The following is a 27260-nucleotide window of genomic DNA, read 5'->3' on the forward strand; positions in this document are numbered from 1 at the left end:
GGAAAGATCCAGAAAATCTCAGGTCTGTAAAGCAAAATACTGTCTTAACCTAAGGCAAGACCGGTAACTAGAACAAATGAGATCCAGTAAAGTGGCAAGAAAAGGGCAGCACATCCACAAGAAGGGATACGACGGTGCTTGGAGTCATCAGTCATTAGAATCCACAAGTTAAAACAAGTTACCCTGATCAGAATGGAAAAAATGACAGTGATGTATAATAAATACTGGTAAGGATGTAAATGGTGATTGGTAATATTTGTATACCGTGGGAGTGGGTAAACTGACCTGGAAATACCTTTTAAAATTCATGTGTGTGGGGCACTTGGGCAGCTCAGTCAGTTGAGCGTCCGACTCTTGATTTCAGCTCAGCTCATGATCTCATGGTTCAGGAGTTCGAGCTCTGCATTGGGCTCTGCACTGACAGCACGGAGTCTGCTCGGGATTCTCTCCCGCTCTCTCTCTCTCGCTCCCCCTCTCCCGCTTGCACATACACTCTCTGTGCAGCTAACAAAGTTATGGAACTTTCTCTGTCAAAATAAACATTTAATAAAAATAAAAAATCTTTAAAATTCATGGATGTGCCTTCTCATGCAGTGGCACTGCTAACACATTTATCCATCCCCAAGAAATTCTGTACACGCGTGGATGTGTACACAGGGAATTCTGTCAACAGGATGTTCGAGATGTCCGGGTCACCAGAAGAGGTAATAAAACGCTGATCAAGCAGTGGCGTGCATAACACATTTGATAAAACATGGATATGAACTTTAAAAATGAAAAGGGATGTCTGCAACTAAATATTTGTATCCGTTAACATCACACACACACACACCCATATACGTTACAATGGAATGTGGTTAAGGTCATAAACCGACCAGCATGAATGGCTGTGAGAAGGGAACAGAATCAGAGTTTGAAATGAAGAGAAAAATCAGGCACAGAATGGCCTCCATGCAGAAACCAACATTGAATATAAATGTTTTGAACCCAGTGGTATGATTAACACTGTTCCCCAGGACTCCTCCAGAAACATTAAAACAAAAATTAAAGGACCTGAGAAGTAAAACTCCTCATCGTTTTATGCTGTTTAGTTTTAGCCAGAGTTTCACGGCTCGGGTGCCTAAATGATGTCTGTGTCTTTTCTGGCAACTTCAACCCAACCCAGCTTCCAATAAAGTTGTCGTGGCTGCTCCATTTGTTGGTTCCTCCGTACTTTAACTTGTTTTTTTTTTTTAGGTAGACTCCATGCCCAACGTGGGGCTTGAACTCACAACCCTGAGATCAAGAGTTGCACACTTTACGGAGCAGCTGGTGTCCCTGTCACTCTGTACTTTTAAATGTTCTTGCTAGGATGAAGGAGCCCCCAGCTGGGAGTATCTGCACCGCGTTGCAGAGGTCATTTTGTGGGAGAGACTGCATTGCTCAGTGCACCACGGTGCCCCCTTGTACCCAGTTTCAGCTGTGTGCCTCCCTGCAGAGCTGAGTCCCCGGCTTCAGCCAGCAGTGGCCAGGTGACTAAGTTTAGGTCCACGGAATTCGAGCTGGAGGATATGTCATCTTCTGAGTCATATTTGAAGAGGACTGTTGTTCCCCACTGCCTCCTCCTCCCTCCATGGGCTGTGACAGCACCATGGTGACAAGGGTAATACCTGAGGACAGGGCTTGGCCAACTGGGCCTGGGAAGGGCCGGGTGGAAACACTTCAGGCTTTGTGGGTACAGCCCCTCACAGCTGCTCAGCCCTGCCTCCACATGTGACAGCACCTACACAGCCAATGGGGATGGCCTGGCTGTGTCCCAGTAAACCTTTATGTATGGACACAAATTTCAATTTTGCAGAATTTCACATGCCATAAAATATTCGATTTAAAAAAAAAAAAAACTGACAAATGTAAAACCCAATCTTGGCTTACGGGATGCACCAAAAGGCAGCAGGCCAAATGTGGCCCATGAACTTGTACCTTGCTGACTCCTTTTTAGGGGATGGAAAAGTAACAAGATAAAGGGGACCCTTTCTCTAGAGAACATCCTGGACTGGAGCTATCCTATTTCCCTGGACCGCCTGCCTGGTAGTTTAGAATTGTACATGAGATCGTCATCTTCTCTCTTACCAACTAATCCAACACTGATACAGAATTAGCCAACAGAAAAATGAACCACAGTCATTTCTTCTAAACTGCAACATATATGTTCTTCCCAAACCTAGTGGTATGCTAATGACTTAAGAGTAAGTCACAGGAAGAAAATAAAGGGCAGCCCATTCAAAACTTCTGTAATATAACAAGAGTTCTAGCACAATCAGTAGCAATCCTAATAAAAGATGTGGTTTTAAAATGTTAAGTTCCTAATAAAATATGCAGTATTTCTATCTTTAGAAAAATGTGTGCTCACATCTTGATTTCTAAATATCACACTTTAGAGTAACAGTTTACTCCAAGGCTGATCAGGAAAAATAAAACCATGGAACATTTATCTGTACTAGTAAACAAAGTGCTCAGGAACTGATCAGAAGGTATGGCAGAGAGGAGGAAAATGGGGCTCTGCCCATGCCACCCCCCCCCTGCCCCCCAAGTAGGAACAACTAATGAGCTGGCATCTTCTGCAGAACTCTAGAACTTGGTCCAAAATTTCTAAGTATCAGGCGAGGTTTGGTGAGGCAGGGGTACAGCTGTGCAGCCAGAAAGATGACTCTCCTGCCCACCTACCACCACCACCCCTGCCCCCACACCTCAGATCAGCTATCAAATGGGTGACAGCCTGCATTCCAGGCCAGTGGGTTGTTCTCAAACAGCTGCAGAGTGGGCTTCACCTGCTGGACAGAGGTCTGTAGGAGGGTTTCGAGGGGCATCCTCTTGTCTCCTGGACCCACATCAGTCATGGGCCTGGGCAGCCTCCCAGATGGCTCATGCCGAAAGCATTTAAAGGCACAAGTCCAGGGGCGCCTGGGTAGCTCAGTCGGTTGAGCATCGACTTCAGCTCAGGTCATGATCTCACAGTTCGTGAGTTTGGGCCCTGCATCGGGCTCTGTGCTGACAACTTAGAGCCTGAAGCCTACTTCGGATTCTGTGTCTCCCTCTCTCCCTGCCCCTCCCCCACTGGCTCTGTCTTTCTCTGCCTCTCAAAAATAAAGAAACTTAATAAAAATAAATAAAGGCAAGAGTCCTGGCTGTAGCCAGCTGGAGCAAGAAATGACAGTCAAGGTGAGCAGCAAACTGAGACACCTGGGAAAGAAGAGGTTGAGAAAGGAGAGATGTGTGGGAATGAGGGCTTCTAGAAGCTTCCGTGCATTCCAGGAAATGACGTGTGCTCTGGGTGGGTCACAGCTTAGAAAAGGTCGAGAAGTCCCTAGGCTCTCACCATGGATAGGCCTGCGGGTTCAACAGAAACGAAGTGAAGGCTGAGGCAGAACTGGAACCAGCTTGGCTGAGCAGTGAAGGCATGCTTGATAAAGAGCCAGTCTGCAAAGACTGGGACAACATTGTTTTTCCTCTTTTTCTTTCTCCCCACCTCTTTTTTTTTTTTCTTTTTTCAGCTGCAGGTGTTTTAAGCAAAGTGAGAAAATACACCTAACTTCTAAGTTACTGGAACAGAGAACAGTGGCCACATGTGACAAGGAATACATACCTACTGATACGGAAAAGTCAATAAAAAGAGCACACAAGAAACAACACAAACTCTGGGGTGAGGGGAAAATTTGATTCCCAGAGCTGCTGATTATATTTAAAATGCCCAGTTTTGGGGTGCCTGGGTGGCTCAGTCAATTAAGCATCTGACTCTGGCTCAGGTCATGATCTTGTGGTTCATGGGCTCGAGCCCCCGAGCCTGGCTCTGTGCTGGAGCCTGCTTGGGATTCTGTGTCTCTCTCTGACCCTCCCATCTGCTCCTGCTCAAAAATGAACATTAAAAAATATGTCCAGTTTTCATCAAGTAATTGTAAAACGTGCAAAGAAACAAAGTATGGTCTACTCACAGGAACGAGAAATTAACAAGCTGTCACCATGTGTCCTACCTCTCTGGTTGCTGGGGATGGATCAAGAGTGTGCCACTCTTGGTGGGCAGCTATTTGAGACTACATTTAAACACGAACTCCAGCAGAACCCCAAAGGCTTGGGAGAAGAGCCTGGTTAAGTCCACTCGGGAGGCTGTCTCTAAGAACTAATGTGGGAAAAGCCAAGAGAGAGTTGAAAAACAGAATGAAGAGAGACGTGCTTTTCAATACGTGGCAAAACATTATAGAGACAGAGCAATGAAAACATGGTTTAGCTCATCACAATTCTAAAAGAGGTCTGTAAGACAGAAACAAACAAGCCAGAATCAGAGTACTTACAAGCTATGAGTTAGGACTGACTGCAAATAGGAGAAAACCCAAGATAACCAAGCGGCTAGCAGCTCCATCATCCAAACCAGCCAACCGCTGGCCTGCGATGTCTACCAAAGCCCAAGCAGGAGCCCCCGTCGAGTCTCGCTGGCCTTAGATTAGGCATCCATCCCAGGAATTAAACTGGGCTCACAGGGCGGGTGCTGTGACTGGCTTGCCAGGGAATGTGCTGGCTCTGGGGTATCAGCTTCCCTTTCTAAAAGGATGTAGGGAAAAGCACTCAGCACACAAAAAGGAAAACCACTCGGGGCGCCTGGGTGGCTCAGTTGGTTAAGCGGCCGACTTCAGCTCAGGTCACAATCTCACGGTCCGTGAGTTCGAGCCCCGCGTCGGGCTCTGTGCTGACAGCTCGGAGCCTGGAGCCCGTTTCAGATTCTGTGTCTCCCTCTCTCTCTGACCCTCCCCTGCTCATGCTCTGTCTCTGTCTCAAAAATAAATAAACGTTAAAAAAAAATTAAAAAAAAAAAAACACTGCAAATGACCATTTAATCCATGATAAAGACAGTATTTCGAGTCAGGGACAAAAAAATGAGTGGCATAGACAACTAGCAGTTCATTAGGAAAATAAAAATCAGACACATCAAGCCACATCTTGTCAAGAAAAATGGAAAAGATCAATGAATGACAATTTTTTAAAGGTTGTTTCACATAAAGAATACTTGGTATGTAACTGGGTTGCAAAAAGAATGTTCCTGTGCTCCATTTCTTTCAGACAAGAAATAACAGTACTTCATCATTGCATGGAAATTTATAGGGCACAGGGCAGTCACTGAATCATTTTCTCAAAAGAAATCATTCTTGCTCCCAAATTCCTGTATCTAACATATGTGAATTACATAATAAAAATGAAAAAAAAAAAAGTATACCTCTGCAATATTAGGATGCTTTATAGCTCCAAGGAACAGAAAAGTCTCAAGTCCAACAGGAGTAAGGAATGTGAACGACCTTCACGTTCCGGGTACAGAGCGGCTTCCGAGCTGGTGAATTCACCATCCGTGTGCTCCCTGCCTGCGGTTCTGCCCTCCCTCAGCTCACCACCCTGACCTCCAGCCCTGAGTCACAAGACGCAATCAACAGGTATCCAGATGGACAATGCCATTCTGCCCTGATTCATCAATGAAGAATCACCCCAAATACTTCCCTAAACACCCTGTTGGCCAGTGTCTGGTCAGACTCTCAGCCCCAAACAGCCTCTGGTGAGGGAGGAAAACCAGGCCACACCAAGGCACTGCCACGAGGAGGAAGGGCTCAGCAGCTGCCGACCTGCTGTGTGGACACTGAGTGAGGAAGGAGACAAGGACAGGACACTGTCTCTGGCGTCCTGTTATGCACGTGGCCCCTGGTTCCCTCACACGAGAACTCTGTCGCTGTACATCTGTAGGCACCCCAAACACTGTCAGGAGCAGGAAAGAGAAGGGTATTTTCTACACACGCCTGTCTTCAGTGTAACAAACACTGTGTTTTGCTAACAGAGCAGCACCCTGCCTTTGCACACTTAATGACTGTGTTTTTATTAAATCAGCTAAACCCAAGACAGGCAAACACTTTTTTCTTAAGGTATTGTTTGCCTTCTTTATTAAAGAGCAGATCAGTAACGATGGGCATCACTATTTATAAATGCCAAAAAGAGAGAGAGAGAATAGATAAGTAGTGAGGTACTTCTCCAAAAGGTTTAACGAAATTTCTCAGAGCTCTGTTAAGAAAAGTAGAGTGGACACCCGCGTCCCGACCACTATGTTCAACACTCACTAAGATCTTGCTACTTTCTGCTTCATCTACTTATGTACGCATAAGCTGCACTTACGGACTTCAAAGCTGCAGACATCATGACAGCTTACCTTTCTGTTCCGCATGGCATCCTAGAAAGATTCCCATCCATAACCATTATCACACTTCGGAAGAGTAACTAATTCTGTAATATTACCGAACACCGTTCCACATTCAAATTCCTCTCAATGCCTCCAGAGTACATACGTGGATGTCTTCTTGAGCTGGATGTTTTGGGGATCCGATCAAGGATCACGCACTGCATCTGATTATGTCTCGTTAGTCTCTTTGGATTGAAAGAGTCCCCCTAACCCTTTCTCTCTTTTTAAAAATGACATTGGCTTTTAGAGACCAGGCCAGTTGCCTTGGTGAATGCCCCACAGATTTCGCGGATTGATTTCTCCACTGAAGCTGTTCCTCTCTTCTGTATTTTCTGTAAACTAAAAGACTAAATGCTTGATTAAAACCGTATTAAATATCCTGCCAAGACTATGCCCCAGTGCAACGTACGTACGTACCTCACACTGCATCTCAGCAAGAGGCACACAATGTCACCCCTGGTGAATGGGGGTGAACAATCATTCCATTGTAAAGGTTACCTTTCACAGGGTCAGTGAGGAAGATGTCTGTGGGAGATTCTCTCGCACTGCACAAACTCCCAGTTTCCTTTGTGTCAAATGATCCTGGCATCCACTGATCATCTTTGCCTAGATGCCCTAGGGGTTACAAATTAGCAATTTTTCAAATTCTATCATTCCTCCTACATTTATTAGTGGACACTTTTCTGTAATAATCAGCCTTTCCACAACTGTGCCCACTAAAAGCGCAGGGTGGAAATTCTTCTAATTACAGAGTAAGGCGTTTGGGCAAGATTTGTCTCCAATGGTGGAAATGAGCTCAAGCCCCTTTCTCTTTTTCTGTATTGCTGTGGACAGATTTTTTTGTTTATTCGAATGTTGCCATCAGTCATAGTCGGTCTGTTTGATCATCAAATTACCTCAAATTTGGCCAAGGAGAAACCCTGCAGGCTAGCTTCTGGGACCTCTGACATCTCCCCATTAATCTTTGAGTATTTCCTTGTTTTCTGACACAAGAGGTCCCAGCCTCATCCTGGACACTTCAGGGCCCAGGTCTAGAACCAGCTGTCTCTCCGGGGAGTCCTGGTTCCTTGTGTGGGAAATGCTGGCACCATATCTGCTCATCTGTGGGGGGGTGCCATGGCTTCTGGACCCTCAGTGGACACAGCTAAGAGATATACAACTTCTAAAAAATAATGAGCAATACTTTCAATTCATATTTCTCATTATGGCAAGGTTTACACAAATTCTTGTTTTTATGGTCACCTCTTCTCTTAAACTGGGGGTTTGGGCTCTGGTATCTCCAATGGTTTCTTTTTGCCTTATCTTACAATATACAAAAACTGGATCCAAAATAACACCAGGATTACTAATAAAATTAATGAGCCATGTTTATAAGTTTTTGCAGGTCTTTGTCCTTAAACATATCCCACTGAAAACATACAGTCATAATTCTGCATTCACAAGTTTCTTGTAAAAATTATTTTCTCTGTGCGGTTACCAATTTGATATAAAGATGATTTCTGTTTTCAATTTCAGAATGCTTTTATTTTCTATTTTTGAATATGTAAATAATTTTACATTTATTCAAAAGTCAAAATTTCATAAAAAGGTGTAACGAAAGAAATGTTGCTTCCATCCCTGACTCTAGCATGTTCACTCTTGCCTCCAATTCATTTCATTAGTTTATGGTTTATCCTTCTAGTACTTCCCTTTGCAAAAATAAGCAAGTGTGTGTGTGTGTGTGTGTGTGTGTGTGTGTGTGTGTGCAAGTTACTTCCCGACTCTTACACTGAATGTAGTGTGATATATGGTGTTGTGTACTTCCCTTTCCTTAACAGTCTGTTGGGGTATAGTACTTCAAATTTGTCAAACGTATCACTTATAATGCATATTGTACTATAAAAATACAAAAACACACTGGGGGCATTTAGTGTGAGAAATCTGTCCTGATAATTACTAAACCATGGGGAGATACTTCCTACTGACAGCAATTTCAACATCTGCTACATAAACCAAACATACATCATGTGTGTACAAAGCCGTCCTTACTTGGGCACCTCAAGTGTCTCATGCTGTCAGCTGCTGCCATGTGCTTTTCCAAAGGCCTCATACTCCCACAATGAGCATCTTCAAAATCTGGTACCACGTCAGAATTATGAGTTCTAGTGCTACATTATCTCTAGAAAAAACAATGTATCCACATATTCCAAATTGATAGAATTCCCCTCAATATTAATTCCTTTCTTCTACAGAGTTTGATTTTTTTCTTTGAACGCTTTCGTGTATGTAAAACATTTATATAGTTCCACTCCAGCATCAATTACCTGGTGATCAGTAAGCTGTGACTCTGTAAATGCTTTTATACTTTTGTTGCATTCTGTGATTTTAGCCCTGTGACTGATTTCTCTGAGACACAGGTTAGATTCATAGGTAGACGCTAATATACGGGACATTGTTAGGGCTGTCTCTCCACGTGAGTTCTTTGATATTTAGTACTGTATGACATGGATACCCCCCCGACATTCATTCCAGAGAGAGCCCACAAACCCCCGCCCCCTTGTCTTCTGATGCCAATTAAAGACTGAATTTCCACAGGAGAGGGTCTCCACATTATTAAAGTCATAAGGTTTCTCCTGGGTTCTCTTGGCGTGACAAAATTTGACTTCGCTCAAGAGGGTTTTCCATATCTGCTGCATCTTTAGGGTATCTCTCTTGTGTGAATTACCTGATGTTTTGTGAGGGTCGATTTCTTGCAGAAGGACTTCCCACATTTGCTACATTCATAGGGCTTCTCCCCTGTGTGTGTGCGCTGGTGAACCGTGAGCGTCGACTTCATACAGAAGGACTTCCCACATCGCTTACACTCATAGGGCTTCTCCCCTGTGTGAGTTCTCTCATGATTAACGAGGTTTGACTTCACATAAAAAGTTTTCCCACATTCCTTACATTCAAAGGGGTTCTTCCCTGTGTGAGTTCTCTGATGGACAGTGAGGTGTGATTTCATACAGAAAGATTTCTCACATTCATTGCATTTATAAGGTTTCTCTTCTGTGTGAGTTCTCTGATGTATGGTTAAGGCTGACTTATAACAGAAAGATTTCCCACATTTGTTACATTCGTGGGGCTTCTCCCCAGTGTGTGTTCTCTGGTGTACAGTTAAAGTTGACTTATGGCGAAAGGTCTTCTGACATTCGTTACATTCATAAGGTTTCTCTTCCGAATGTGTCCTCTGATGATCGGTGAGATTGGACTTCATGGAGAAGGCTTTCCCACATTCACTACATACGTGGGGTTTCTTTCCCGTGTGATTTCTCTGATGAATATTAAGAAGTGACTTCACATAGAATGACTTCTCACATTCATTACACTTAAAGGGCTTCTCTCCAGTGTGAGTTCTCTGGTGTATGATGAGGGTTGACTTCATATGGAAGGCCTTCCCACATTTGTCACACTCATGTGGTTTCTCCCCTGTGTGCGTTTTCTGATGTTTAGTGAGGGCTGATTTTTTATAGAAGGACTTCTCGCATTCATTGCATCCATAGGGTTTCTCCCCCGTGTGGGTTCTTTGATGTACTATTAGGATGGAATTCATGGAGAAGGCTTTGCCACACTATTCATAAGGTTTCAAACTGGTGTGAACTTTCTGATGTTTAGTGAGGTTTGATTTCACACAGAAGGTCTTCCCACATTCCTTACACTCATAGGGTTTCTTCCCTGTGTGAGATACTTGATGGATAATCAGGGCTGATTTATAGCAGAAGGACTTCCCACAATCTGCACATTTATAGGGTTTCTCTTCTGTATGCTTCCCTTGGTGTACATGCAGGGCTGACTTATAGTAGAAGGATTTCCCACACTCATTACATCCATAGGGTCTCTCCCCTGTGTGTGTCCTCTGATGGTCAGCAAACTGTGACTTCTGTAAGAACGTTTTCCCACACTCATTGCATTTGAAAGGTTTCTCCCCCGTATGTGTTTTCTGATGTTTAGTTAAGTTCGATTTCACACAGAAGGATTTCCCACATTCCTTACACTCATAAGGTTTCTCCCCCATGTGAGTCCTCTGATGATGACTGAAGTTTGATTTTGCGTAGAAGGATTTCCCACACTTCGTACACTGATAGGGCTTCTCTCCTGTGTGAATCCTCTGATGGATTTTGAGGGCAGAGTTGACGAAAAGACTTGTTGCACTCACTGCACACATACAGCCTCCTTTCTGACTGTGTCCTCTGCTGACCAGGAGGGGCCAATTGAACAGGGGCTGTGTCACACTCACTAGGCTTCTCTCCTGGGTGAGATCCCGGAGGGTCTGTGGGTTGTGATTTCTGAAAAGTTTTCCCACATTTATTACTTTCACATGGTTTCTCTCCTGTGTGTATCTTCTGGTGCTGAGTCAGGTGAGACTCCTGGTAAAAACACTTCCCACAGTGACTACATTCAAAGATTTTCTCTCCCGTGTGAGTTGCAGGAGGTTGAGTGAGATGGGACTTCTTGCTGAAGTTATTCTCATTTTCATTAGATTCTTGGGTTTTCTCCTCCACGTTAACTTTCTGATGTTTTAAGAGGGCTGACTTCTCACACTCTTTGACCTCAGAGTGACTCTTCCTTGTGTGAGTTTCCTGAAGGACTTGGCGGGCTGACTCATCACTGATATTTCCCCCATGTTCTGTACAATCAGGGGATTTCTCTTCTGTTTGAGCCCTTGTAGGTGGAATGATGGCTGACTTATTAAGGAAGGTTTCTCCACATTCATCATCTTCAAAAAGTAGTCCCAAAGTTTGAATTTTGTGTTGCTCAGTAAGGTCCTGAGTCTGACTGAGGGATTTCCTGTCTTGGCTATGTGCGTCAGATTTCTTCCCAGTAGGAATATTTTCTTGATTATTATCAAAAAGAAATTTCTCACATGCAGTAATTTCATCTGAGTTCCTACTTGAATGACTTTTATCACTAATAACGGATTCTGAAACATTTTTCAAACTCTTTCCACATGAGTCATACTCACAGGGTGCTTTTCTGCAAACATTATCTCTCTTCTTAGTCAGAGATTTTTTGTTAATGAGTGAAACTCGCCACAAACATTTATCTTGGTTTTCCTGGCTTCTGTCTATAAGGTTATAAATAAGAAAAATTAAGTCTACTTTAAAGATGTTAACACATTTCCTATGATTACCAAGATCAAGATAATTAACACATCCATCACCTTATGTAGTTAACACAAGTAGATTGTGCGTGTGGTGAGAATGGTCAACATCTACTCTCAACAACTTTCCTCTGTTCTTACTGTCTTAGTCCCCATGCTGTGCATCACACCCCCAGAACTTGAATAAGTCATTTGTGAGAAAAAAAAAATCAAGCTGATCTAAGACAACCATAATAGCATTTAGTGCTAAAAGCAATGGGGAAAGAATGACAAACCCTTCAAGACTAAAAGAAAATCCCAATAGTTTCATATGTAGACAAAATGGTACTCAGGTGAAGTAACGCCAGTGAGTCTGAACATGCAAGAATGCAGGTAAATATTGTTTTCATGAATTCTTAAAGAACCTACTAGAAAATGAACTTCAATCAAGAAATGGTAGGGGTGCCTGGGTGGCTCAGTTAAGCGTCCAACCTCGGCTCAGGTCATGATCTCACGGTTTGTGAGACTGAGCCCCATGTCAGGCTCTGTGCTGACAGTGCAAAGTGTGCTTGGGATTCTCCCTCTGCCTCTCTCTCTGCCGCTCCCCAGCTCGCTCTTTCTCTCTCTCTCTCAAAGGAAGGAAGGGAAAAAGGAAAGGAAAGGAAAGGAAAGGAAAGGAAAGGAAAGGAAAGGAAAGGAAAGGAAAGGAAAGGAAACAAGAAACAGTAAAATGTAATACAGCAGAAGACTGCTTCTGAGGACTGATTTGTTGAACTGGGAATCAAGCCTGGAAGCGGGGCCTGGCTATGAGAACAGAATGAAAACATAAAGGACTTCAGATCTTAGAATTATTCGATGTTAAATTATAAACGTCCCCAAACCGATCCTCCCCAACCCCCCAGCGCAGTAACGCCTCCCACCACCATCATCATGTTGCTCAGATGGAACGCTTGCCTCCCCCCATCACATGCCACATCTGACTCAGCAGCCAATCCTCCTCTCTAAACACGCAGCCCCGCCTCCCCATGTGCACCAGCTCCTTATTCTAAGCCGCCATCACTTCTCATCTGAAGCAATGCAAGCATGTCTCCCCCACTGAAACCCAACAGCCCACACAGCTCACCATCTAGGCTAACCTGACTAGTGCTCTGCTGTCTTTGTGACAGGACTTTACTCCTGTAGGAAACTCCTGCCCAGGAAGCTACAGATTGCAAGTAATTTTAATGTTCAGTTCAGAAGCTTCCCCCAAACCCTTTTTTTTTTTAATTTTTCAAATTATTATTTTAGAGAGAGAGTGCTAGCAGGGAAGACGGGCAGAGGGAGGGAGAGAATCTGAAGCTGGCTCCACGCTCGGTGCAGGGCTCGATCCCACAACCCACAATGATTGTGACCTGAGCCTAAATCAAGAGTTAGACGCTCAGCTGACTGACCACCTAAACACCCTTTCCCAGAAACCTTTCAAATAAACTGCTTAACTTTCCAATAAATAATAAACTTTTTCTCCAGGACTCTTCAATCCTTGTTGTGTTCACACATCCTGAACTATTACATTAGTATCCTTACCCAATGGTTATCGAGATCCTGTCTGAAACCATACCCTCAAATCCCACAAATAACCTGATTTCGTTCACCCACCTACAAAGCACTACTGAAACTGTCAGGGTGAGCAATAAATTCAAATGTGCCATATTGGCGGGTGATTCTGGCAGCGTGCTCGTGGGGCCAGCCCTGCATACGGTCTCTGTTTCTACTTTTAACCACCACACTCACACCCATCTCTGATCTTCTTGGACAGTAGTGGCCACGGAAATTCTTCTAAAATATTCTTCTGCAGAAATCTGTTAACAGCTGCCCATTTCACCAAAAATAGAGTCAAAGCCCTTACCATGCCCTGTAAAACATCATCGGGGCTCTGGCTGACTCTCTGAAGTCATCCCCTACCAGTGTTCCTCTCAAATGCATCCTTGCAGCCACAGTGGCCCCCAGAGCACTTCCAACAAACACCTGCCCCAAGAGCACGGCCCAGGTATTCACTGTGCCTGGAACCCCTAGAATCCACATAACATTCAATTATCTGCTCTAAGGTGGACCTCATCAAAAAGGTTTTCTCTGACCACCTTTTTTTTTTAATTTTTATTTTTTTAATATTTATTTTTGAGAGAGAGATAGCGTGTGAATAGGGGAGGGGCAGAGAGAGAGACACAGAATCTGAAGTAGCTCCAGGCTCCAAGCTGTCAGCACAGAGCCTGACACGGGGCTCAAACTCACAAACCATGAGATCATGACCTGAGCTGAAGTTGGACGCCTAACCAACTGAGCCACCCAGGTGCCCAGGTGGGGTGTCAGAGAGCACACCCCACTCCATCTGCTTTTAGCCTGCTTTAATTGTCTTCATGGGTCTTGTCACCACTTGATAGGTAAATTTTTTAGTTATATCTATCTTCTCCTGCTAGCTTGTAAGCTCCAAGAGCTCAGGAAAATTGTTACATTTACTGGTCTATCTCCAACACCAAGAACATGAGTGGTACATAGTAGAAATATCTGCAGAAGAATGAATGAATGAATGCACACGTGGGGGGGGGACATAAAAAAAAATACACCATGAAAATGGAGGAAGATGCACACTAGAGAAAGAAACAGAAGACGCTAAGATGACGCAAGCAAGGGTTCAATACTGGGTATCAGGCAGAAAAGGACAGCACTGGTATTTACAAGTGATGAAGTAGGGCGATTTGGGTGATTGGAGGTCTGCTAGCTCACTGTTCAGCTACTTCCGAAGGCCTCAGGGCCCAAAATAGAACTACTGAGACACACACCAACCTCAGAACCAGCCCATCCGGGACCTGATTTCTGTGGGCTTCATTCTCCATAATGACTAACTCACCTTGATCACCCTGATCTGGGGATTCTCCCCTTGATGGCCACAGCTCTTCTCCTTGCTCCAACTTGAAGATCACCTCTGGTTTGGTGAGGCGACACCCTGTGAGTGGGATACAGGATAAAACTCCTCACGGGCTGCTTGGGTATCAGGGCCCGTGGAGGACGAGGAAGGTGCAGCTTCAGGAGCCACATGATAAAGGTGCCCATTTGAACCTTTCATTAGGGAGGCAGGAACACATCCTTTCTATGCCCAATGTGAACATCTTTGACCCATGAGATGTACACACATTATCACTAAACACTCCTTCAAGGGCCCACAAACTCTGGCAGCTAAGAACAAAGAAAAGAAACGCATGCTATGAGACATTACACAGGAACACCCCTCACCCACTGAGACCAGGTGGCTGTAGTTCTCCAGCATCACGTCCCGGTACAGCGTCCTCTGTGTGCCTGTCAGTTGTAGCCACTCATCCCGGGTAAAGTCCACAGTCACGTCCTTGAACGACACGGATCCCAGACCAGCGCATTTCTGTTCAAGCCAAAGAGATCAGTATTAGGTGACATGAAATAGATATGTGAGAACTAACTCTTAACATGTTTACTCTGAGAGTTTACGACAAATATTATACATGTTGCCTACTCTGTATCTTGTTTTGTTTTTATTTTGTGGGGTAAACTGATATGACAGGAAAACCCAGTGTATTGACTTATTAATTCAAATTAAAAAACTACACTTCCTACTGTGTTTCTGAAACTGTCCTACCCTGCCAAGAATATTAAGCTAAATCAGTCCTCTTTTCTTCCCCCTGCCCTTAAGGAGCTTAAGCCTTAGTAAGGAGACAAATCACATTTATAAACACTTATCCTGTAATACGGTATTATGAGAGGTGCATGGGAATCATGTACAGTTAGTGTTAAATAAGGGTAGACAATATGGCTCTATTGTGTATTGTCAGGTTGTGCTTCATCTAGCAGGGGATCTTTGTTAATGTGGCACCATTACACAAGCAGAGCCAAGGAGGCATGACAAACACCCAGAAGTGTGACAGGAGAACGCGGGGTAGGACTCTAAGAAGATAAAGTTCTGCAAAGGTGTTCAGGGATACATTACAGAGTGAGTCTGGGTCTTAGTCCTATAGCTGAGTGTCTCTAAAATACTGCACCCTCATCCTAGCAGTAAATTTTTGAGCACCTCCAATTAATTTATTTATTAATAAATAATATATACACCCTGTCAACCCATGCAATAATGATAGGCTTAATTTAACTTTTTTTTTCCCCTGGCTAAAAGTTAAATGTAGACAATTGACTGTTTCCTTCCTACTGGAGCATCCTAGGCCCTCTACAGGCGGGAGGTAGGACACTCAAGATAATGAGGAGCCAGTAAGGATTGAAAGCAATCACTGTCACAGCTGCAATGTTTACACTGAAACATAAGACAGATCTCAAATCAAAAACTTCCAAAAACCCGACTTTAAAACTTAAGGTACCAGGAAAAGAAGAAATTAAACCAAAACCCAGCTGAAAGAAATAATAAAATCAGAACAGAAATAAACAAAATAGAAAAACAACAGATAAAATGAAAATAAAAGCCGATTTTTCAAAGAGATAAACAAAATGGATAAACTTTTACCTAGATGGACTAAGAAAAAACAGCGAAGTCTCAAATTACTAAAATCAGAAATGAAGAATAAGGACATTACTACTAACTTTGCAGGAATAAAAAGGCTTATAAGACATTACTATGAACTACAGTGTGCCAAAACACTGGAAAACCAAGAGGAAATGGATAGATTACCAGAAACACAAAACCTAGCAAGACTAAATCAGGAGGAAAATAGATGATCTGAACAGAACTGTAACCAGGAAGGAGACTGGGTCAGAAATGAGGAATATAGGGACAAATACAAGTCCAGGACCCCATGGCTTCACTGTTTCATTCTATCAAAAATTCAAAGAAGAGCTAAATTACAATCCTTCTCAAACTTTTCCAGAAAACTGAAGAGGACTGAACACTTCCTAACTCATTCTGTGAGACCAGCATCACCATACCAAAGCCAGAAAAAGACACTGCAAGAAAACTACAGACCATTATCCTTTACGTTCAGATGCAAAATCCTCAACAAAATTCTAGCAAACCAAATTCAGCAGTATATTAAAAGTACTACATACCATAACCAAGTAGTTTATTCCTGGAATGTGAAGATAGTTCAATATATGAAAATCAATCAACATCATATACTACACATTGACTGAAGGAAAGAAAACCATACGATAATCTCAACTGATGGAGAAGCATCTGACAAAATCCAGTACCCCTTCTTCATGAAAAAACACTCAATAAACTGTGAATAGTAAGAATCTACCTCAACATAATAAAAGTAATACATGGAAAACCCAGAGAAAACATCACATTCAGTGGTGAAAGAAAGTTTTTCCTCTAAGACCAGGAACAAGACAAGGATGCCCAATTTTTGCCACTTCTATTCAATATAGTACTGGAAATTCTAACCAGAGCAATTATGCAAAAAAAAAAAAAAAAGATATTCAAATCAGAAAGGAAGAAATAACATTACATCTATTTGCAAATAGTATGATCTTGTATGCAGAAAACCCTAAAGAGTCCACAAAAAAACTGAGCTAATAAAAGAATTCAGCAAAGTAGCAGGAAGGATACAAAGTCAACACGCAAAAAACAGTTCCATTTCTATACAATAACAACAATTTGAAATGGAAGTTATAAAAACAATCCCATTTACAATAACATCAAAAAGAATAAAATACTAGGAATTAACAAAGGAGGTGAAAATTCGTACAATAAAAGCTACACAACACTGCTTAAAGAAATTAAAGACATAACTAGATAGGAACACACCCCACATTCATGGATTGGAGGACATAACATTGCAAAGATGTCAAGATGCTACCTAAAGCGATCTACAGAATCAACACAATCCCTATCAAAATCCCAATGATTTTTTTTTTTTTACAAAAATAGAAAAACTCTTTTTAAAATTCCCATGGAATCTCAAGGGACCCCAAATAACCCAAAACAATCTTGAAAAAGAAGAGCTGGAGGACTCATATTTCCTGACTGCAAAACTCACTACAAAGCTACAGAAATCAGAACAGTGTGGCACAGGCAATAGACAGACATAGACAAATGGAACAGAGAGCCAAGAAATAAAACCTCACATACAAGGTCAGATAGTTTTTTGTAAAAGTGCCGAGACCATGAAGTGGGTAAAAGACAGTTTTTTTCAACAAATGGCACTGGGAATACTGGGTATCCACATGCAAAAGAATGAAGTTGGAACCCTATTTAACACCACAGACAAAAATTAAAGTGGATCAAAGACCTAAATGTAAGATTTAAAACTATAAAACTCTTAGAAAAAAAACTTAAGGCAAAATCTTTATGACACTATACCTGGCTATAATTTTCTGGATAGGACATCACAACAAAAGGGTAGGCAACAAAAGAAAAAACAGATAAATTGAACTTCCTGAAAATTACAAAGTCTGTGCATGAAAAGACACTCTCAACAGAGTAAAATGCAACCCACAGAATGGGCCAAAATATTTGCAAGTAATATATCTGATAAGGTGTTAATACCCAGAATACATAGAGAACTCCTAGAGCAAAACAACAACAAACCACAAACATCCAGTTCAAAAATGGGCAAAGGACTTCAGCATTTTCCAAAGAAGATACACAAATGGCCAATAAACACATGAGAAGATGGTCAACATCACTGATCATTACAGAAATGCAAATTAAAACTACAATGAAATACCACCTTGCACCCATTAGGTTATGATAATACACACACACACACACACACACACACACACACACACACACCCAAGTGCTGGAGAGGATGTAGAGATAGGGGATCCCCTGTGCACAGTTGGTGGGGATGTGAAATAGTACAGCCATTATGGAAGGGTGTGGCAGTTCTGCAAAAAAGTTAAAAACAGAATTACCGCATGACCCAGAAATTCTGCTTCTGGATATAGACCCAAAAGAATTGAAAGTGGGATTGTGAAGAAATGTTTGTACACCTGTATTTATAGCAGCATTATTCACAATAGCTATAATGTGGAAACAACCCAGGTATTCCTCAACAGATGAACAGATAAGCAAATGTGTTATATACACAAAATAGAATATTATTTATCCTTAAAAAGGAAGGATATTCTGACACATGCTATAATATAGATGAACCTTTAAGACATTATGTTAAGTGAAATAAGCCAGCCACAAAAAGACCGATACTGTATGACATCATTTACATGAGCTAAATATATAAGAATATCAGACATAGATATAAATATATAAATATATCAGATATCAGAATAGTCAATATCATAGACAGAGAATAGTGGTTGCCAGAGACAAGAGGAAGGGTTGCCAGAGACAAGAGGAATACAGTTACTGTTCAATGGGCACAGAATTTCAGTTTTATAAGATTAAAAGAGTTACGGGGATGGATGGTGGAGATGGCTGCACAACATTATGAATGTATTTATTTAATACCACTTAAAAATAATTAGAATGGTAAATTTTATATGCCACAATAAAAAAATTGGGGAAAATTGCATTGAAGAGTGAACCCCCATCAAATGTACATGGCTGGAGAAAGACACACTATGCTAATACTAACCAAAAGAAAGCAGGCGGGCCTATATTATTTTCAGGCTCAGCAGACTTTAATAAAAGTTCTCAAGGATAAAGAGAGGCTTTCATGATGATAAAAGGGTCAATTCTCCAAGAAAAGATAATAATCCTCAATATGTATGTGCCTAACAACAAAATGTCAAATATGTTAAAACTGACAGAACTCCAAGGAGAAAGAGGTGAATCCACCTTACATAGCTGGAGACTTCAACATTATTCTACCAGAAATGGACAGATCCAGCAGGCAAAAAATCAGAGAGAGTTGAACTCAACAACACCATCGGTCAACTGGATCTAACATCTATAGACTACTCCATCCGACAGAAGCAGAATACATTCTTCTCCAGTTCACCTGGAACATTCACCAAGACGGACCACATTCTGGGACATAAAACACACCTTAATTAATTAAGAGGAAATAGAAGTCATACAATTTCTGCCCTCAGACCACAGTGGAATTAAACTATACAGCAATAACAGAAAGATAACTGAAAAACTCCAGAATACATGAAGATCAAACAACACACTTCTAAATAACACACGGGTGAAAGAAGAAATCTCAAAAGAAATTTAAAATAGTTTGTACTAAATGAAAAATAAAACACAATTTATCAAATATTTGTGCAATGCAGCCAGAGCAATACAGCAAAATGTATAGCATTTAGTGCATAGTTAGAAAAGAAGAAAGATCTAAAATCAATCACGTAAGATTCCACCTTAGGAAACTGGAAAAAGAGCCACAAACCAAAAGTGAATAGAAGAAAAAGAAATAATAAAAATTAGAGTAGAAATCAAATGGAAATTTCAAAAGAAATTGAAAAATTGAAATCAATAGGAAAAAAAAAAGTCAATGAAACCCAAAGCTGATTCTTTGAAAAGATCCAAGAAAAAAAAAAAATCAATAAACCTCTATCTAGGCTTTCTATGAAAAAAAGAGGACACAAAGTACTAAGATGTGAAATCAAAGAGAGGATATAGTGATATCCTAGGGATATTAAAAGATCCTAGGGATGTTAAAATAATAATAGAGGAATACAATGAATAACTCTGTCCACAAATTTGATAACTGCATGAAGTTATTCAAAGACACAATCTGCCAAACACACAAGAAGAAATACACCAATCTAAATAAGTCTATATCTGTCAAAGAAATTGAGTCAATAATTAATAATCTCCCAAAACAGAAAGCACCAAGCTTAGATGTGTTTACTGGTGAATTCTACCAAACACTTAAGGAAGAAATTATACTACTTCTCTACAATCTCCTTTACAAGATAGAAACAGAGAGGGTGCCTGGGTAGCTCAGTCAGTTAAGTGTCTGACTCTTGATTGCGGCTCAGGTCGTGGCCTCAGGTCGTGAGATTGAGCCCAGCATCAGGCGCCATGCTAGTTGGGGAAGTCTGCTTAAGATTCTCTCTCCCCCTCTCCCTCTACACCTCCCTGGTTCATCATGCATGTGCACTCTTTCTCCCTCTCTAAAAAAGAAAAAAGAAACAGAGTGGAATAGTTCCTATTTCATTCTACGTGGCCATCAATACCCTAATATTAAAATAAGACAGACATTCCAAGAAAACTACACACCAATACCTCTCATCAACGTAGAAGCAAAATCCTCAATAAAATATTAGCAAAACAAGTCCAACAATGTATAAAAAGAGTTATATATCACAACCAAGTAGTATTTTTCCCAGATACACAAGGCTGGTTAAATATTTAAAATCAATTAAGGTAAACCCATTTCATCAACAGGCTAAAGAAGAAAAATCACATGACCACATCCATAGATGCAGACAAAGCATATGAAAAACGATAAAAACTCTCAATAAACTAGGAATACAGAGAAAGGTCCTCAACTTGATAAAGAATACCTACCAAAACCTACAGCTAACATCATACTTAATGGTGAGGAACTAGAAGCTTGGGAACTGATTGGGAAGGAAGAAATAAGGTGTCTTTGTTCACAGATGACATGTTCATCTATGTAGAAAATCCAAAAGAATTAACAAAAAAAGTCCTGAAGCTATTAAGTGATTATAGCAAGTTTGCAGAATACAAGGTTAATATACAGCAGTCAACTGTTCTCCCTCATAACGGCAATGAATAAGTGGAATTTGAAATTAAAAACATAATTTCATGTACATTTTCACCGAGAAAAAAATGATACTTGGGGGGCACCTGGGTGGCTCAGTCAGTTAAGGGTCCAACTTTGGCTCAGGTCATGATCTCACAGTTTGTGGGTTTGAGCCCCACATCAGGCTCTGTGCTGCCAGCTCAGAGCCTGGAGCCTGCTTCCAATTCTGTGTCTCCCCCTCTCTCTCTGCCCCTCCCCTGCTCATGTTCTGTCTCTCTCTCTCATAAAAAAAATAAACTTAAAAAAAATTTTTTTAAATGGTACTTGGGTATAAATCTAACAAAACATATACAAAATATGTATGAGGAAAATCATAAATCTCTGATGAAACAAATACAAAACTAAATAAGTGGAGAGTTAGCCCATGTTTGTGGACAGGAGGACTCAATGTTGTCAAGATATCAGTTCTTCCCAACTTGATCTATAGCTTCAATCCTAATCAATCCTAATCCTCCTAATCAAAATCCCAGCAAGTTATTTTGTGGTTATCAACAGATTCTAAAGTTTATACATAAAGGCAAAGACCTACAGTGGCCAATATAATATTGAAAGCAAGGAACAAAGTTGGAAGACCAACACTACCTCACCCCAAGTCTTATATAAAGCTGTAGTAATCAAGGCACCTGCTACTGGTGAAAGAATCAATGGAACAAAACAGAGATCCCAGAAATAGACCTCCATAAATACAGTCAGCTAATCTTTGACAAAGGAGCAAAGACAGTCTTTTCAACAAATAGCCCTGCAATAATTGGAAATCCACGTGCCAAAAAATTAATCTACATGCAGATCTTACATCCTTCCCAAAAATTAACTCAGAATGGGTCACAGACCTAAATGTAAAATACAACGCCATACGACTCCTAGAAGACAAAACAGAAGAAAATCTAGACTTTGGGTTTGGAGATGACTTTTTATATACAACTTCAAAGGCATAATCCACAAAACAAAGAACTGATGAACCAGACTTCATTAAAATTAAAACTTCCACTCTGTGAAAGACATTGTCAAGAGAGTAAGAAGACAAGCCACAGACTGAAAGAAAATATTTGCAATAAAAATATCTGGTAAGGGACTGTTACCCAAAATATACGAAGAACTCTTAAAACTTAATAAGCGGGGCACCTGGCTGGCTCACTCAGAAGAGCATGTGACTCTTAATCTTAGGGTCATGAGTTCAAGCCCCACGTCAGGTGTAGAGATTATTAAAATAAAATAAATAAACCTAAAAAATAAAAACTCCACACTAAGAAAACAAACAACCCGAGACCTTCAGGGACACCTCACCAAAGACATACAGATAGCAAATAAGCATATAAAAAGGTGCTCCTGGGGCGCCTGGGTAGCTCAGTCGGTTGAGCGTCTGACTTCGGCTCAGGTCATGATCTCACAGTCTGTGGGTTCAAGCCCCGCGTCAGGCTCTGTGCTAACAGCTCAGAGCCTGGAGCCTGTTTCCAATCCTGTGTTTCCCTCTCTCTCTGCCCCTCCCCCAGTCTCACTTTGTCTCACTCTCTCAAAAATAAATATAAAAAAAAAATTTTTTTAAAGGTGCTCCATATATCATTAGAGAAATGAAAATAAAAATACCACCACACACCTATTAGTATGACCCAGATCCAGAACACTGATAACACCACATGCTGGTCAGGATGGAAAGCAACAGGAATTTTCATTCAGTTCTGGTGGGAACGCAAAATGGTATAGCTAGCGTGGACAAGTTTGATGGGTTTCTTATGAAACTAAACATACTCTTATCATATGATCCAGCAATCACACTCCTTGATATTCACTCCATGAAGTTAAAACTTGTGTCCACACAAAAACCTGCACGTGGACATTTATTCCAGCTTTGTTCACTACTGCCAATACTTGGAAGCAACCCAGATGTCTTTCAGTGGGTGATGGATAACTACACTGTGGCCCATCCAGACAGCAGGGTATTATTCAGAGCTGAAATGAAATGAGCTATCAAGCTATGAAAAGACAGACAGGAGTCTTTTTTTTTTTAATGTTTATTTATTTATTTTCAAGAGAGAAAGACAAGGTGTGAGCAGGGGAGAGGCAGAGAGAGAGGGCGACACAGAATCCAAAGCAGGCTCTAGGCTCTGAGCTGTCTGCACAGAGCCCTCCGTGGGGCTCGAACCCACAGACCGTGAGATCATGATCTGAGCTGACGTCAGACGCTTAACTGACTGAGCCACCCAGGTGCCCCTTCAGGAATCTTAAATGCATACCACTAAGTGAAAAAAAGCCTGTCTGAAAAGGCTACATACTGTACAATCCCAACTATATGACATTCTGGAAAAGGCAAAACTATGAGGACAATGAAAATATCAGTGGTTGCCTGGGGGAGGGAGAAGGGAGGGATGAATAGCACAGAGGATTTCTAAGCACAGTGAAAATGCAGTTGGTCTCTGAACATAGGTTTAAACTGCATGGGTCCACTTATACTCAGATTTTTTTTTTCTTTAAATTTTTATTTACTTTGAGAGAGAGAACATGAGCTGGGGAGGGACAGAGAGAGATACAGAGAGAGAGAATCCCAAGCAGGCTTCATGCTGTCAGTGCAGAGCCCAATGCAGGGCTCAACCTCTTGAAGCGGGAGATCATGACCTCAGCCAAAATCAACAGTCGGATGCTTAACTGAGTGAGCCACCCAGGTGCCCCTGATGTTTTTCAATAAATTCAGTACTACAAATATGTTTTCTCTTCCTTATGAGTTTTTAATGACAGTTTCTTTTTCTCTAGCTTATTTATATTGTAAGAATATAGTACATAATACAGGTAACACAAAAATATGTGTTAATCGACTGTTTATGTTACTAGTAAAGCTTCCAGTCTATTAATAGTTGAGTTTGTGGGGGGAGAGAGCTAAAAGCTATGTGTAAATCTCTGACTGAACGAGGTATTGGTGCACCTAATCCCCAAGTCGCTCAAGGGTCAACGGTACGCTGTATATCGCAATTGGGTATACATGTTACACATTTGTCAAAAACCCACAGTGTGAACACCAAGAGTGAACCCTAAGGTAATCCATGAACTTTGGATGATTATGATGTATTAATGTAGGTTCATCAATTACAACAAATGCACCTCTCTGGGAGGGGGGGGATGTTGATAATGGGGAAGGCTGGGGGTGGGGGGTAGGAGTACATGAGAAATCTCTGTACCTTCCACTCAATTTTGGTGGAAACCTAACGCTGCTCTAATAAAAACCAAATCCTTAAAGCAACAACAACAAAACTCCACCTTGTATGATCCGAGACAGCATTCAGGGAAGGGAAAGGACACCCTAGTTCTCCCGGATGGCCCTGCTGGGTTCCCAGATAGGATGGTTACCAAGTAAGAGCAGAGTATGGGGCACCTGGGTGGCTCAGTCGGTTAAGTGTTCGACTTCAGCTCAGGTCATGATCTGGCACGGTTCATGAGTTCGAGCCCCATGGCCAGCTCTGTGCTGACAGCTCAGAACCTGGAGCCTGCTTCGGATTCTGTGTCTCCCTCTCTCTCTGCAACTCCCTCCCCCACTCATGCTCTGTCTCTCTCTCAAAAATAAACATTAAAAGAAAATTTTAAAAAGGAAGTTCTGATATAGGCTATAGCATGCATGAACCCTGAAAACATTTTAAGTGAAAGAAGCCAGACACAAAAGAATAAAGACTGTGTGATTGCACTTAAATAAAATATCTAGAATAGGGAAATTCATAGAAACAAAGCAGTTTTGGGTACCACTAGCTGGGGGGGTGGGGGGAGATCGGGGGTTACTGCTTAAGGATTACAGAGATGTGTCTGGGGAGATGAAAAAGTTTTGAAAATCATGGTGATGGCTGCACAACACTGTGAGTGTAATTAATGCCACTGAACTGTATGCTTATGGTTAAATGGTTAAAATGGCGAATTTTGTTATACACACTTTACCAAAATAAAAGAAACGTGAACGGATAGTGCACAAGCATTTGCCAAAGACTGTGAGTTTGAACAATCTGCTGTCCAACTGTGCAATTTAACAAGTTAAAAAAGAACCAGTCGTCGTTTCTTTCATTCCTCCAGACAGCCTTCGGGTTTTGTCCCCAGATCAGAGCGGACGTTCGGACAGCTCTCCAGACTCCGACACCACTGTAGTCCCTGATAAAACCTGAGTTCTGACCTCCACTTCCAATGAGAAATGATTACAGGCAACCAGGGGCTCAATGTAAGGTTCTTCACTACCTGAAGAACTTCAAAGACATTTTTTCCAGACTCCAGAGTCACTAAGTCTCTCTGTCCCAGGAAAAAACTGGCTGGTCTCTTTTTGTGGTCACTGAAAATCCTGTGTAGATCAGGAAGCTCAAAGATAAACGTGTGGGTCACCTTTGATGACTGTAGGGTCGGTCCCATGACCTGCAGCCAACTGCTCGCTGCCTGCTAGACAGATGCCACCCACTCATTCTTCATTGGCCCTGAAGTACTTTTCCTCTATTTCCACTCTTCTACAATAATGTGTGAACACATTTACAAAAACCACAAAACCTGCCGGAAAAAGAAATCAAGAATAAAGAAAAGAAAAGAACTCACCGCGATTTGTTCATTTTCCGTTGTACTCGGAAGAGCATCAAAACCTGGGAAGGCGTACCTGTAAGAGGACAGAGGAACAGGATAATGAGAGCCGGCTGGCCCTGCAGCATCTGGATTCTTGTACAAACTTCTGCACACAAGCTGAGTAACCTCTGATGGTGGAGAAGAGAAGGAAGGTGACATCTGCCCCTCTGTGACTCCTGCAATGTTTCCTACTGCTTTAACTACGCCGCCCCCCCAACACAGAAACGTTAAAAAAGGAACTATTATTAAGCAAATTCTGGCATGTCAAAAAAACGAAATACAAGGTCTTCATTAAACCTGACGTTGTTGGGGCCCCTGGGTGGCTCAGTCGGTTGAGCGTCTTGATTTCAGCTCAGGTCATGATCTCACAGGTCATGAGTTCGAGCCCCACATCAGGTTCTGTGCTGACAGCTCAGAGCCTGGAGCCTGCTTCGGATTCTGTGTCTCGCTCTCTCTCTCTCTGCCCCTCCCCCGTTCATGCTCTCTGTCTCAAAAATAAATAAACATTAAAAAACTTAAAAAAAAAAATAAATAAAAAATAATAAAAAAAATAAACCTGACGTTGCAGGGGATAACAAATCCTAAAGGATGTTTTGTGTATCTGATTTACTAGATAACGTTCACCCCCTGGGTAGGAGAATCCTCAAAGCTTTAGAAAAAGGCACAGGTGCCTTGAATGCAGGTCTTCTAAAAACGTGTTTCTTCTAATTGGACTGATGCTTCTCAAAAGGATCTTTTAGGAGTAAACTTGCTTTGATGGGACTGTGAGGACAGCACCAAGCTTGGAGTCAGGGACTCTGGCTTCTATTCGCCTCTTGTTAATCCTAAATAAGCCGTTTCCTCTGTCAGGATCTTTCCCCCACTTCTGCCAGATGAGACAAAAATAGAAAGAAAGGAAAAATCCTGGCAAACCTTCCCTGAACTACTACTCTTGAGCCTGTAAGATCGGGACACGAGAGCGCACCTCCACAGGCCCGACGCGGTGAAAGCTGCCCAGCTTCTGGAAAGAATCGCTGGAGAACGAAGGGAGGCAAGAGAGCGTTGGGGGGCGGTTGAAAAGGAAAGCTGCCCGGCTGTAGAACTCCTAGCGTTCCGCCAACCAGGCGACACTTCTCCCCACGGTCTGTCCCTCGCCACCACCTGGCCCCAGCTGCCGGCAAAGTGACTCACAGCATCTGAATGCGGTGAAATCCCGGAGCCCTGCCCCCCTTTGCTTCTTTTCCGCGTTTCTTCCGTCTTTCTCTTCTGAGGCTCCGACGGGCTCTGATGCGTTCTTCCCGGCGGGATTCCTGCGCCTGCGGCCCGGTCCTTCCTGCCTCCGTGAAGCTGCTTTGTTCCAGGAGAGCCTAGGGGACAGACACCCGCTGGCTGGCACCTTCACCAGGGGCCCCGGACCCGCCTCCCCGAGAACACACAGCGCCTGTCAGGGAGCGCAAAGCAGGGGGCTGAGGACAAAGGCAGGCGGACCGCCGCGAAGCGCCCTCAGCCCCCGGACAGCGCAGATTTGGGGAGCACCCCCGGCCCCCGGCGGGCAGGACCCCCGCGGCTCCCCGGGGACCCATATTCCACGGACCCAGGGAGACACGAAAGGAGCCTCGGGATGCACACCGCCGCGGGGCGCGCGCGCGTGTGCGCGTGTGTGTGTGTGACCACA

General features: G+C 42.4%; 2 protein-coding genes across 8 annotated transcripts in view; both read right to left on the minus strand.

Moving 5' to 3' along the window:
• Nucleotides 1-27260, minus strand: part of LOC101100018 (zinc finger protein 33B) — a 42246-nt gene that overhangs the window by 14516 nt on the left and 470 nt on the right. For 2 of the 7 annotated variants that reach the window (XM_045048249.1, XM_045048248.1), the window contains exons 2-6: nucleotides 26777-26952; nucleotides 26571-26619; nucleotides 25583-25640; nucleotides 14610-14752; nucleotides 14227-14322 (exon numbers count right to left, since the gene is read on the minus strand). In XM_045048249.1, coding sequence (XP_044904184.1) covers nucleotides 14227-14322; nucleotides 14610-14752; nucleotides 25583-25640; nucleotides 26571-26619; nucleotides 26777-26952 — 522 coding nt within the window. Of the gene's footprint in view, nucleotides 1-6742; nucleotides 6860-10112; nucleotides 11328-14226; nucleotides 14323-14609; nucleotides 14753-25582; nucleotides 25641-26570; nucleotides 26620-26776; nucleotides 26953-27260 lie in introns of those variants that run through there. The other 5 variants (XM_045048246.1, XM_045048242.1, XM_045048243.1 and 2 more) reach the window with 5 other exon arrangements.
• On the minus strand, nucleotides 7066-10001 carry LOC102900594 (zinc finger protein 182-like). Its single transcript, XM_023246258.2, has one exon. The coding sequence runs from the start codon at nucleotides 9813-9815 to the stop codon at nucleotides 8922-8924; it is 894 nt and encodes a 297-aa protein (XP_023102026.2). The 5' UTR covers nucleotides 9816-10001; the 3' UTR covers nucleotides 7066-8921.

Source organism: Felis catus, chromosome E3 (genome assembly GCF_018350175.1).
Source record: "Felis catus isolate Fca126 chromosome E3, F.catus_Fca126_mat1.0, whole genome shotgun sequence".
In the NCBI taxonomy this organism is placed as follows: Eukaryota; Metazoa; Chordata; class Mammalia; order Carnivora; family Felidae; genus Felis; species Felis catus.